This window comes from Myotis lucifugus, unplaced genomic scaffold, assembly GCF_000147115.1.
Source record: "Myotis lucifugus unplaced genomic scaffold, Myoluc2.0 scaffold_879, whole genome shotgun sequence".
In the NCBI taxonomy this organism is placed as follows: Eukaryota; Metazoa; Chordata; class Mammalia; order Chiroptera; family Vespertilionidae; genus Myotis; species Myotis lucifugus.
Genome location: NW_005871927.1, coordinates 148,672 through 162,607, shown reverse-complemented (window position 1 = coordinate 162,607; position 13,936 = coordinate 148,672). Strand labels below are relative to the sequence as shown.

The following is a 13,936-nucleotide window of genomic DNA, read 5'->3' as shown; positions in this document are numbered from 1 at the left end:
AAAACTAAATAGAAGTCAGAAACAAAACAGCCATTTCTCAGATGGAAAAAAGGTACTTGGAGAGATTTTCTAAGCCATCTTCGCACATGAGGCTAACCCCGGGCACATCTTTAATTTTAGTATTTTGCCAGAAGTGGGTTGAGTCATGCTCCATCTGGAGTCTCCCAGGGTCCCGGGGGACCAAGTCCCTGGGAGTGGGGTGACTGTGAAACAGTGAGACAGGGGCCTCCTTAACCCTCCTCAGCTGAGCTGAAAGTCAGCTAGTCACTGTCATTCTGCTCTCTCAATTAGCATCTGTTTTCAACCAAACAAGTGAAAAGGCTGAGTTTTAAGGGATTTTTACAATTTATCAGAACACCTTGACATGACGTCTGGCCAAAGTTGATATTCACGTTATATTTGTAAATATGAGAATGCCAATAACAAAAACTGTACTTCTTAAGAGGAAGGAGGTGTTCTAATTACACGTCAGGAAATGACACCAGGAAGTTCCGAGTAAGAACTCATGTCAGTAGAGACAAAGGGTTAAAGACACATGAAGGGTCTTCGAATTGATACAACAGCCACACACGAAGTAGACAGAACAAGGAATGTGAGGGCCTAACAGAGCTCTGAACTGTGTGACACAAACAGAATTCAAGGGGATGACAAATCCGATCTCAGTGGGAGATGTCACACAGGCCTCTGGGGACCAGAGGGGACAAAATCACAATTCATAATCTTGACTTAACAAACAAGGAAATTCACCCAATGAAGGGTGCATGTTCTTTCCAAGTGATCACAGAACCATAAAAAATTGACCACAGCCCTAGCCGGTTTGGCTCAGTGGATAGAGCATCGGCCTGCGCACTGAAGGGTCCCGGGTTCAATTCCGGTCAAGGGCACATGCCCGGGTTGTAAGCTCAATCCCCAGTGTGGGCATGCAGGAGACAGCCGATCCATGATTCTTTCTCATCACTGATGTTTCTATAGCTCTCTCTCCCTCTCCCTTCCTCTCTGAAATCAATAAAGATATATTTTTTTTAAAAAATTGACCACAGGAGAGGTCACATAGTAGTCTCAATAAACCTCAAAACTACTTTCTATACAACCATCTTCATTGATCACATTGTGAGAAACAGACAGGAAGAATGAAAATCTGTGGAAAATGAAAACCCTCCTTTGCAGGGTTCATGCGAATAGACAAACCAAGGACATCAGAGATACTTGGAGACGATGAGGCATTATCCTAGGCCAGTGATGGCGAACCTATGACACGCGTGTCAGAGGTGACACGCGAACTCATTTTTTTGGTTGATTTTTCTTTGTTAAATGGCATTTAAATATATAAAATAAATATCAAAAATATACCTCTTTGTTTTACTACGGTTGCAAATATCAAAAAATTTCTATATGTGACACGGCACCAGAGTTAAGTTAGGGTTTTTCAAAATGCTGACACGCCGAGCTCAAAAGGTTCGCCATCACTGCCCTATGCTGGGGGTGTTTTCCAAGGAGCACGGAGACTGGTCTGCTCTATATTCACTGACCAAGAGGAGAGAAAGGCTGAAAGTAAATGAAGTCAGCTTGCAACTCAAGCACCAGAAAATATAAACTTATAATGAAGGAAAGAAAGAAAGAGAGGTACGGTTTAAAAATAATTAACATAAAAGCAAATTATGATAGAAAACACATTCCTACTGACTCTCCTGTTCCCAATCCAAGAGGCCAGAACAGACCAGGAGCCGGTGCTCTGGGAAGACCCACAGCAGAGCCAGGACACTGGGATGAGGGACAAAGGAGCAGGAGTGACGAAAGAACGAAAGAACGAAAGAACGAGGGAGGAACGAGCTCATTAGCACAAAGCTGTGAAGTACTCCCCAGGAGGGTCTCCCCACAGTGCCAGCCCACCAAGCCAGCGGCCACTCTCCTTCCCTGGGAGCGGGGGTCCTGTTGGAGGGGATGAGGGAGGGGTCATGTGCACTCACTGAACACAGGCATCAGTGACCCCTGTGCACCAATGGTGAGACCCCCAGCCGCTCCGCTCCCAGACTGTTTGAATGGGGGGCAGAGGGTAGCGTTATAGAAGGAGGGAGGGGAGAAGGTGCCTCAAGAGAAGCAGGAACACCAGGGAGGGTGGTGACCTGGGGACTGGCGGCGGAGGTCAAGGTCAGGTCAGCACAATCACCTTTAACCCATCACTGGCTAAACAGGCACTAGGCAGTCAAAGGCAGTTGGAGAAAGGAGATGGGACAGGCAATTCCTTTGAGCGGTGCAGCTGAGAAGCAAGGAGAGGGATAGTTGCTGGCGGGGGACATGGGCCCAGTTCTCGCAGGGGAGTAACTATGGGACAAGTAACAGCACCTCTGCCCCTAATCCCAAGCAGTTTCTGAAGGACAGTGACCATCTGGCAGAGCTGTCCCGTCCCCCGACTTCAGGTGGAACCAGAAAGGGCACAGCAGAGAGGCAGGGATGAATGACAGCCTGGGGAGCCCTGTGACCTTGGACTGGATTCTGAGTGGGGACAGCCCGGGACAACGGGTGCAGTGTGAATGTTGCCCTTGAACTACTGGTAACAGTGTCGGTATAAAGTCCTGTCTCTGACCACGTGTTCTCGCTGAAACACACACAGAAGGCCAGGTGCAAAGCGGCCTTGCGCCTGCAACTCACTATCAAAGGTTCAGCAAAATACAGATTCTGCACAGAATGGAGCAAATGGGGCAACACGCCAATAGCTGGCAGCTCTGGGCGAAGCCAGGAGGGTATACGAGGGGCTCTCAGTCCTATTCTTGTCATTCAAGTTTGAGGTTGCATCGAATTTTAAACTGCCATAAGTAAATAAATAATAAAGTGAGCCATCTAAGTGCAGAATTCTTCTGACACCTGGATGCCACAATAACTAATGGAGGGACCCCCAGTTAGAGGCCGCAGAATATAATGAAATGCAAACCCCATGGCTGGTCACTGGTTCAGGGAAAAAACACAGCTGAATCATTTTAAAAGCAGTTTGGGGACATGTGACTATTAGACATCAGAGAACTACAATCAATGTGGGAGGCATGACAATGGCCTGGGGAGGAAGGAGCATTAGGACACACGAGCAGACATTCAGCGGAGAAGGGTCACGTCTGCAGTTGTCTTTGAAGTCACCTAGCAACTGTGAGTGAGGCTGGTGATGTGCCCAGGCATCTGCTATGCAGCAGGCTCATCAGAAAAGTGACAAAGCCAAGCACCCACTCGCTGACAAGGACCCACCGGCCCATGCAGACTCGCCTGTCGTCCTGGGCACTAAACAGTCTGGGAAAGACCATGGGTTCCGCCCGCCCACCCTGTTTCTCCGTCCACCCAGCAGCTCAAGCCAGAACCCCGAGTGCTCCCCAATCCCTCCTCCAGCACGCCCACATCACAGCGAGCACGGGCCTCTGGCTCCCACCGCAGCGCCCAGCAGTCTCGGTGAGCGGCTCTGCGGCCCTCAACCAGGGTCTTTACCTTCACTCCCCCCCGGACCTCTCCTTCCCAGAGTCCAGGCTCCTCACACAGCAAAGCGTCAATCACAGCGTGCCACTCCGGCCTGACCCCTCGAGGCTGTGGACACCTGGCCTCAGACGCGCGCTGCGGCAGGGCCCGCACGGCAGTGTCCCCTCTTTGAGACGCTGGGGACGCCGCCCACAGGCCAGCGGGGTCTCCATATATTTAAAGTATGACTGAGCAGAAGCCCGGTTGGAGAAGGAAAGGTTTGTGGAATTCAATGTGTACTAAGATAACTCAGGAAAATTACTTCAGACTCTCATGCATCGTATTCTGAGAACAAAGACATTCATGCAAGTAGGAGGGTGAGTTACTGAGACACAGTGAGGCCCACGTGTGTTTAGGCCAGTGATGGCGAACCTATGACACGTGTGTCAGAGGTGACACGCAAACTCATTTTTTTGGTTGATTTTTCTTTGTTAACACATTTCGTACCGCTCAGGAGTTTTCTCGTGTTTCGCGCGCCATCTGTTAAGGACCGCTCACGAGTGTTCTCGTTTTTTCACGCCCAAGGAAAAAGGAGCGAATCTAGATACTTATGTAAATTTTGTTTGGTCCCTCTTCATAGAGGAAAATGTTTTACGCAGTACCATACGTTAAAAAAGTACTAGGAACTTTAATTGTTTAATTGTTTTTGTAAATAAAAATGTTATAATTATTGAAAAACAACACCTAAAGTGCATTATGATGATTTAAATAACGTGCAGTTTGCCCAAAAACGTGCGGTCCCTGGCGTATGTCTTAGAGATTTCTATGCGGTACGCAATGTGTTAAATGGCATTTAAATATATAAAATAAATATCAAAAATATACATCTTTGTTTTACTATGGTTGCAAATATCAAAAAATTTCTATATGTGACACGGCACCAGAGTTAAGTTAGGGTTTTTCAAAATGCTGACACGCCGAGCTCAAAAGGTTCGCCATCACTGGGTTAGGCTGTTTGCCTCCTAATTCCCCCCAGTTGCTAACTGGCGTCACTCCGGCCTGTTTCTTGATGTTCCTATGATCTGATGCAGAAACAATCTACAAATTCAATATAATTAAATTTCAGAAATGCCCAGGATGCATACTGTCCATAAAATATAATACCTATAAATCAATCTGAGAGTGTGTGTATATTTAACAAGGTTTTTGCTGTTGTAATGCCTTCATCATACTTGAATGAGTTCTATCAATAATTTTCTAATAGGTACACAGAGCCAAACATTAAATCATTTAAAAAGTGTAAAAGCTTTATTTTATTAAAATAACCCCACAGTCTACCCCTAACAAATAGCGTTAAAGAGCAACTGCATGACAACCACAAATGATCCGTTAGAGCAGTGGTTCTCAACCTTCTGGCCCTTTAAATACAGTTCCAAAGGGGTCGCGACCCACAGGTTGAGAACCGCTGCTAGAGGGAATCCAACATAAACACTGCTTGGAAATGCAATTAAATAGACAGTGAGAACCAGGACAGAGATGAAATATGAAGCTCACACGACGCAGACAAGGGAAGCAGAGCAACTCAGCACGGCCCGGCGACGCTTGCAGCGCCCAGCATCTGGACACAGGAGGCTCTTTTTTTTTTTTTTAAATCCTCACCCAAGGATGTTTTCTTCTTTTTTTTTTTTTTTAAATATATTTTATTGATTTTTTACAGAGAGGAAGGGAGAGAGATAGAGAGTTAGAAACATCGATGAGAGAGAAACATCGACCAGCTGCCTCCTGCACATCTCCCACTGGGGATGTGCCCTCAACCCAGGTACATGCCCTTGACCGGAATCGAACCTGGGACCTTTCAGTCCGCAGGCCGACGCTCTATCCACTGAGCCAAACCGGTTTTGGCCCCAAGGATGTTTTCATAGATTTTTTTTTTTAAGAGAGAGGAAGGGGGTAGGGGAGAGAGAGAAACATCATTGTGAGAAACATCAACCAGCTGCCTCCTGTACACACCCCGACCAGGAATCAAACCTGAAAACTAGGTATGTGCCCTGACCAGGAATCAAACCCACAAGCTATTGGTGTACAGGACGACGCTCCAACTGACTAAGCCCCAGCCAGGACATGAGGCTCTTTTTAAAAAGGTTCCATGTTTATCACACCAACCTCAGCTTGGCTCTCCAATCAGACTCATGCTGCGGCTCACTTCACTAAAGCCTCCCCACCAGTCAGCCTGACCGCTAGCTCTGCAGCCAACACGGGAGCCCTGGTGTCCGGAGGAACACAGAAGCCACAGCTGACACCACCTGTGTTCTCTCCTCTGAGCCAAGGAAGGGGCGGACAAAAGCCACACCAAGCATTCGGTCCTATGGGACCCCAGCTCATTCACTCACTGGGAACCCAACAGATGGTCAAGGACATGCTGGCCCGAGCCCCAGGTCACCCAGTCACCCAACCCACACAAGTGTCTCTCTTTCTGCCTTTGGAGGCACTGAAGTCCAAACCATTTACTTGACATTTATCTGCCCTTTGCTTGCTTTATCCCTTTGGGTTTCCTGAGGGCAAAACCACTCCCTCCTCCAGTCTCTGAAAGCCCCCCTCGCCCAGTCCAATCCACCACACACAGCAGGTGCTCAGCCTGTCTCGAGGGCGACCCCCGTCATCTCCACTATCATGGAGTGAGCAGGCCAGGCGGAGGCCACTTCACTCAGGGACGAGCACACGCCACGAGCAGAGCTCTTGCTCACAATGACTCCGTAACGTCTGATTCCAGGACACAGAGGACAGTTTGGGATCTTCAGGGAAAAGGACACATAAGAACACTGATAAGCTGACAAACTCCTAAAACTCACCTGGCCTCAATACTCACCTTTTTTAATTTAATATATTTTTATTGATTTCAGAGAGGGAGGGAGAGGGAGAGATAAAAACATCAATGATGAGAGAGAATCACTGATCGGCTGCCTCCTGCACACCCCACACTGGGGTTTGAGCTCACAACTCGGGCATGTGCCCTGACCAGGAATCGAACTGTGACATCCTGGTTCATAGGTCGATGCTCAACCACGGAGCCATGCCAGCCGGACAATACTCACCTTCTTAAGAGAATCTCCATGGCGCTCCTGAATGTACTTTAGGAACGCAGTGGTCCACTGCAGGGTCGTGGCCTTATCTGTCTCGGCGTTGCAGAACGGGACCAAAAGATTCAACTCATCACAGCAAATGCGGATTCTGCGCCTACAGCAAAATCCAAAGCAACACAGAGAATCTGAAGCAAACACAGAGCTGAGCAAATGTGTGCGTCACTTGAAGAGTCAGAGCTCAGGGGCCTGGCACCAAGTGCATGGGCAGAGGCCTGTCCCCCCAGGACCTGGTGCTCTTGACTGCCCTCACCCAGGCCCTTCCCTAGGCCACTCCTGCCCTGGGCACCCTCCTCGGGGAGCTTCCCATTTACTTCTCAGGGGCCAGATTCAAGGGGTGGGCAAACTTTTTGACTCGAGGGCCACAATGGGTTCTTACACTGGACCGGAGGGCCGGAACAAAAGCATGGATGGAGTGTTTGTGTGAACTAATATAAATTCAAAGTAAACATCATTACATAAAAGGGTACGGTCTTTTTTTTTTAGTTTTATTCATTTCAAACGGGCCGGATCCGGCCCTCGGGCCGTAGTTTGCCCACGGCTGGTCTAGACTCTAGACCAGTGTTCGGCAAACTCATTAGTCAACAGAGCCAAATATCAACAGTACAACGATTGAAATTTCTTTTGAGAGCCAAATTTTTTAAACTTAAACTATATAGGTAGGTACATTGTTATTAACTTAATTAGGGTACTCCTAAGCTGGCCTTTGCTAAAAATGTCCTCAATCTGAGGGGTCGACCTCAGCGAACGTACCCCACTTCTTCTAACGCCACTTCTTCAAAATAGACTCCCCCAGGCCGAAAACCGACTTCTGTGCATGGGCCACGAAGTTTCAATCGCACTGTACGTGCGCCCGCACATGGTATTTTGTGGAAGAGCCACACTAAGGGGCCAAAGAGCCGCATGTGGCTCGTGAGCCGTGGTTTGCCGACCACTGGGCTAGACCAACGACAGACCCAAACCTCTGAAACTGGAAGCTAAGTGTGTGTTATTTATTGGGCAGGTCACCCTCTCCCTCAAGTTAGTAAGCTGCCCGGTGTCTGCCCAGGACGAAGATCCCAGCCTCACTTCGTCAAGGGACCTGGTTCAAAAAGGACCACAGACAGCAGCCTGTTAATATCTGGAAACCTGGCCGCCTTAGAGACCAATCAAATCACAGCTGGAGTCACGACTAGGCCATCTGTAACTTGCACACATATGGCTAGTGACGTGCGGAGTCCGACCTAAGCTGACACTAAATGCACAGGGCACGGCCCTCGTCCTGGTCTCCTGCTGAGCACGCAGGATGTCCCGGGCCTTGTGAACACAGCTGGCACTTAGCGGTGCTCTCCACCCCTCATCAGCTTAATTTTAACGTAAACCTACGTGGTAGACAGTAACTCTGATAGACGGAAGCTCAGGACAGGATGGAAAGAGCTGGCGGAAGGAAGGCTGTTACACTAGGACATGGCAGTGAGAACAGAAACTTCCACTGTGAACATGCGAGGGTTTTCCCAGAGCAGGTGCTCAGTGAATGTCCTCTAAATAAATGCCAGAGGAAAGAAGCTCTGTCACCTGGTGAGCTCAAGGGTGTGTGTGCATCCCAGGCCATGGGATCTGGCTGGCTTAACTGTATCCCTTTAGAGCAGGGGTGGGGAAACCCGGCCCTCAGACCGTATCATGCCCTCGAAATCATTTGGTTTGACCCTGTCAAGGCATTAGGGGTGAGTTAAATGTTTGATCAAATGTAGCAGCTAATTTTTAAGCTGATAATCTTGTCTGACCCGAGAATGATGTTACAAATATCCAAATGGCCCTGGGCAGAAACAAGGTCCCCATCCCTGCCTTAGAGGGGTAACCTGCCTCAGCCCCACCATGGGGCTTCGTCTTGGTCCAGGCTGCACCTCCTGAGCCTACAACAAAAACTGGCCCGCGTGCTCAATGAATGACTCAGTTAACTAACTCTGTATTAGAAAATACCATGTAAAATCCCAGCTGTAAGAGAGAAACACTAACCACCCCGATTCTACACAGAATCTGCAAATATATGTAGAGACAAAACGACTTAACAGTTTTAACCCCCTCCTTCCCCAACATTCTTAAAGGAACCAGGACAAACTGGTGACAAGGGCTGCAGGGGAACTGCCGGCAGGCCACCCACCCTCAGGAAGGAAGGCATGCCCATGAGGCTGGCCTGGCTGGCATCTGGGAACTTCAGATTTCCCACCATTGTGAGTTAAGAGAGGCTCCCTGTGCCTAAGCCAGCGGTTCTCAACCTGTGGGTCGGGACCCCTTTGGCGGTTGAACGACCCCTTCACAGGGGTCGCCTAAGACCATCCTGCATATCAGATGTTTACATTACGATTCATAACAGTAGCAACATTACAGTTATGAAGTAGCAACGAAAATAATTTTATGGTTGGGTCACAACATGAGGAACTGTATTTAAAGGGCCAGAAGGTTGAGAACCACTGGCCTAAGCGGTTTATACAAACAATGTGGTTTCCATGAAACACAGGCTTTCCTTCTGGGTCTGGAGCCTGACTGTGTGCTGGGCAGGGGACGCCCACAGGACTGGTCCCCAAACAATCTCGAGCATGGAGCCCACTGACAGCTTTCACACATCCAAGAACTCAGGGCTGGGGAGTGAAGTGCTCCCCTGCGAAGAGCCCTTGGGAGGCCCCGCCCTCATCCCCCCACCTTCTCAAATTTTTCCATGTCTTTTCTAATCAATCAGAATGGTCTGGGGGTGTTGGGGACCCCAATCCACCCAGCAGAGCAAAGTCCACATTTACTCGTGCGAACTTCCCCCCCTTTGAACACAAACACGGCTACTCGTTTTTACGGCAAGGTGCCGTTATTACTAATGTGTCTAAGGTAAGTGTCCACAGATGCTCCAAAGCTCGGTCCCGCGTACACACATTACCTTCTGTCCCTCTCCATGCGGTTGTGCCTTTCCCTGCGCTGTGACCTTCCGCCCGGGGCGCTCTGGGACTGCTCCCCAAGATGAGACTGTGATGACTCTGCAGACTGCCAGGAGCCCTGGGCGGTGGTGGCACCTTCACCCACGTTCTGAATCTCTCCAAGGGCTCTTCGCTCCACACTGGTGTCCAACTGACGTATCCTACTCCGATTCCTCTTATTTATCGCTTGTTTGCACAGCGCTTCTTCTTTGCAAAAGAAGAAAAAAGTGGTACTTTAATTATTTATTTTTAACTTATCTCCAGTAATGCTGAATACATTTTTGGCATCTTCAATCCAAGACATAAACATTAATGGGGAAGGAACACAGAGACCTGAAGAGGACGAGCTGGACACGAAGGCAACTCTGTGTGAGCAGCCAGCTCCAAGCTCCTAGTTCCAAACATAAAACTAGGCACAGACCTCTAAATTACAACATGCTGAGTGTTAATCAGTATATCCCTGCCAACCCCCCCGCCTTATTAATCAACAGAATTTACTTGATTTTTCTGATATTCAGAGTGGGGGAAAAAGCTGGAATTATCCTATATAATAAAGAGGGAATATGCAAATTGACCGTCGCTCCGCCGCAAAGATGGCTGCACCCCCAGCTGAGGCGAGTTCCCATAACAAGCCTTAAGGAGCAATCAGCAGGGACCTGAGGCTGCAAGCCCCCACCCCCGTGGGGGTTGACAGGGGACCTCAGGTTGTGCCCCCACCAGGCAGGCCTTGACAGGGGACCTCAGGCCATGCCCCCTGCCCAGCAGGGATTGATGGGGGACCTCAGGCCCCCTGCCCGGCAGGGATTGATGGGGGACCTCAGGCCACACACCCCACCCTGGCACCGGGCCAGGGGACCTGAGGCCTTGCCCCCCACCCTGGCGGGGCTTAACAGGGGACCTCAGGCCGTGCCCCTCTGCCCTGGCGCCAGGCCAGGGGACCTGAGGCTGCGCCCCCCACCCAGTGGGACTTGACAAGGGTGAGACCGGCTGGGTCTGGATCTAGCCCAATGAGGGAGGGGGTGGCCGGGTCTGGGTCTCGCGTGATTTTGAGGCGCATGTGGGTGGGTGGGGACTTGACTCTGGGTCCCGTGGTGCACCCCAGACTGACAGGAGGAAGATTTTCATATACATTTTACTAATTTTCTTTCATTTCTGACACTTCTATTATAGAGAAAAGGCAAATAGCAATATTAAAATATTTCCTCTAATTAATCCCCTTTTAATGGGCCACTAGCTCTAATATGACAACTGCATTTCTCAGAAGAGGACGAAAGCTAAGTGGTTTAAGATTCAACTCACCCTCACCTCACAAGTGATTCTTCCCACCTGAGGAGCAATCACATCAGAGCTACAGAAATACGTCATGTTTCCACCAGACACAGAACAGCAGACACCTAACTGGTGTGTGTGGTGACGTGCATCCTGAGAAGCCACATAAAGCCACATTCAAAAGAATCACATTTCAGAATATTGGACAGAGGGAATTCACAGGCATTGGTGATGTTTTATTCCTTAAGCTGAGTAATCAGTACAGGAGCTATTTCAATCTTAACCTTCACACCTGACAAATGTTAACGTATACTTTTGTGTCATAAAAACAAGGAAAAAATTAGTTATTGCCACGGGAGAAAGCAGTAGCCCTCCACCCCATCTGGTGTTCATAGCTCTCGGAAAGCTTAGTGCCAGCTGTGTTATTGTGGTGGGTAACCTGCAAACCAATTTGTTTCCAGGGAGAAAGGGGTGAGAGTTAACGTTTGAGAAAAGCAGAGTTGCCTTCAGCCGTGTCTGTTTCTACATCACCTTATGGCTCCTTGCCTCCAACTCAGACCTCTGCCCACCCACGGACTGTCTCCTAAAGCTTCTAGCAGATTTCAGGCCTTGCCTTACTCACAAGGAAAATAAAAACAAACAAGCCTATGTGCTTTGGTGACTTGAAGGTAACTGAAACTCTATATAAGTCTATCATTTTTGTGTTAGGGTATTTACTATTAACCCTTTGCACTCCGCTGTCCCCTCTCAGGGGACATCGGAATTCTAGCATATCACTCGGATGTCCCCTCTCAGGGGACATTGCAGTTTATTAGTGATTACGGGGAATTGAGTTATTTCAACGCAACTTTTTGAGACATGCATGTTTCCCTGAAGTTTTATCTTGAAATGGCACAAGAAATTAAATCAAAATATCGTAAAATTACTAAGATATATACAAGAAATGTCAGCGGGTTTTGTGTCAGATTAAACAATAAACTACATATTCCCGATGTGGGACAAAGAAAACGGGACTGCATTGTGTGTTCTAACAGGAAAACACCTGGTGGCAGGCGTCAAACCACTTATTACTGTCAAACATGCACTAATCAGCCTGCAATGCATATTGGGGAGTGTTACAAAACTTATCATACTGTACAAAATTATAAACAATAAAATATTATTTTTTTTGCAAATATACATTCCTCGATGTCACCCAATTCATATAAGTCCAATATCATTATAATACGTTACTTGGTTCCAAAATTATACTAAATAATACGAGGGTCTGTAAATGCACGTTTCCGCCGCAAAGTAGCGTCGAGTAGCTGGTAGCCAATGTCCAGAATGGTTCGGAGTGCAAAGGGTTAAGAACAGGCAGCCCGAACTCAATGTTTCCATACCAAGTGTAAGTATGATGCCTGTAATTCAGGCAAATGCTGAAAGTGAGGTGACTAGGGCAGTGATGGCGAACCTTTTGAGCTCGGCGTGTCAGCATTTTGAAATGGTGCCATGTCACATATAGAAATTTTTTGATATTTGCAACCATAGTAAAACAAAGACTTATATTTTTGATATTTATTTTATATATTTAAATGCCATTTAACAAAGAAAAATAAACCCAAAAATGAGTTCTCGTGTCACCTCTGACACGCGTGTCATAGGTTCGCCATCACTGGACTAGGGGAAGATGGAAGCCCTGAGATACAGACACTTCCAAGACTGGTCATGTTCATAAACCACCGCCCCCTCGAAAGACCACAAGGACAGGAGGGCAAAGGTCAGACAGAAGTACCTGCTCCCTTCCACTTGGTGGCTTACCTCCCACTTTAATCCAAACCTGCTCAGGCAAAGCTTTGTTTCTACTACCTAAAGTCTGCTTTGTGGATTCAATTTCTTGTTGATAACAGAAAGAAAATGCTCTTGGCAATCCAATATCCTGATGTTTGGCAGCCTCAAGTATAGAACAGGAGTTATTAGAACTCTGGAAAAGATGAAGCAATGGGAACTTGATCACTATGCGCCTTCTCTTTCCTGTACAAATACAACGCAGTAACAGCAGTGACGTCAAAGCTATTAACATGCAACATGAAGAGCTTAGGTCACAGAGGACTTTTGAAAATTCCCTAACCAATTTGTTAATGTGGCTACATTGAGACACAGGTTATGCTTCCATCACAGTAATTTTATTACAGTGGTGACGAGATCTGTAACACTTTTTGAAAATAAAAAAAAATTTCTCTAACCACATAAATGCTCTCAATTTTCTATGTTTTCCTTTTTGTATTAAATTTTAGAGAGAGAAGCATCGATGTGAGAGAGGAACATCAATCCATCACTCCCACTCATGATCCAACTGGGGATTGAAACTGCCCTGACCAGGAATTGAACCCGCCACCTTTGGCTGGATGGAATGACACTCCAACCAACTAAGCCACAAATGCTATCTATTTGAAAAAGTTAAGAAAATCAATGAAAGAACCTAAGTAAAGAGATTAAGGTCACTCAACAAAGCCACTTTCTGCACCTGAGTCTGAGAGAGGCTGGTGCCCCCTCCAGAGGAGCAGGCATTCGCAGTGAACAGGGGGTAGGTGAGCTGCAGAGTCGTGGCGGCGGCGGCGGTCTTGTTTTTCACTAACGCTGTGCATTTGTTTTGTTGCTGATGAAGAGGAACGTTCATTAACTCAGATGGATGTCGAATAAGAGTCACCAAACTGCCGAGACAAAAGAAAACCCAGAAACACGTGATGATTCGGCAGGAAAGCTTCCTGAAGCACGCCACCATCTGCCATCACATCCAAGGTTCACACTGCATTTTCTAGGGGTGCTCCAATCTGTCGGGAGGAACACGCCCATCACCGAACTCTCTACCAAGCAACTGTCAACTGATGCAGTGGACAAGCTCACCTTCTTCCTCACGGAGGGAAGGGGCTGTCATCCTTTAGTTATACCTCCTCCTCCCCATCACGCCCTGGACACCCATCTCTTTTGAGAGCCATCCTCCAAAATCATGACTCTGCATAAAACGGGGAACCTGTAGGTGGGATGGATGGCAAGCTGCAGGGTCACGGGAGCAGCCAGGCTGGGAAGCCCTCGGAGCGGGCGTCCGTCAAAGCCTCGTCCTCAGTCCCCCTCCCCCGACCCCGCGCGCCTGCCCGCTGCTGATGCAGCCAG

The 13,936-nt window shown here is 48.0% G+C and overlaps 1 protein-coding gene and 1 non-coding gene across 10 annotated transcripts in view; one reads left to right on the top strand and one right to left on the bottom strand.

The window, feature by feature from the left end:
• TCFL5 (transcription factor like 5) overlaps positions 1 to 13,782 on the bottom strand; it is an 18,859-nt gene extending 5,077 nt beyond the window's left edge. For 2 of the 9 annotated variants that reach the window (XR_001346209.2, XR_002827179.1), the window contains exons 1-4: positions 13,290 to 13,562; positions 12,584 to 12,746; positions 9,478 to 9,721; positions 6,528 to 6,669 (exon numbers count right to left, since the gene is read on the bottom strand). Coding sequence is in view for 7 of the 9 variants with exons in the window: in XM_014448608.2 (XP_014304094.1) it covers positions 6,066 to 6,227; positions 6,528 to 6,669; positions 9,478 to 9,721; positions 12,584 to 12,746; positions 13,290 to 13,547 (969 nt within the window). In the remaining 2 variants the exon portion in view is untranslated. Of the gene's footprint in view, positions 1 to 5,414; positions 6,228 to 6,527; positions 6,670 to 9,477; positions 9,722 to 12,583; positions 12,747 to 13,289; positions 13,563 to 13,669 lie in introns of those variants that run through there. The other 7 variants (XM_014448612.2, XM_023747444.1, XM_023747445.1 and 4 more) reach the window with 7 other exon arrangements.
• On the top strand, positions 12,863 to 12,980 carry LOC111824076. The gene has a single exon (XR_002827180.1). It is a non-coding gene; the product is annotated as a small nucleolar RNA SNORA1 (small nucleolar RNA).
• Positions 13,783 to 13,936: the final 154 nt, after the last annotated feature.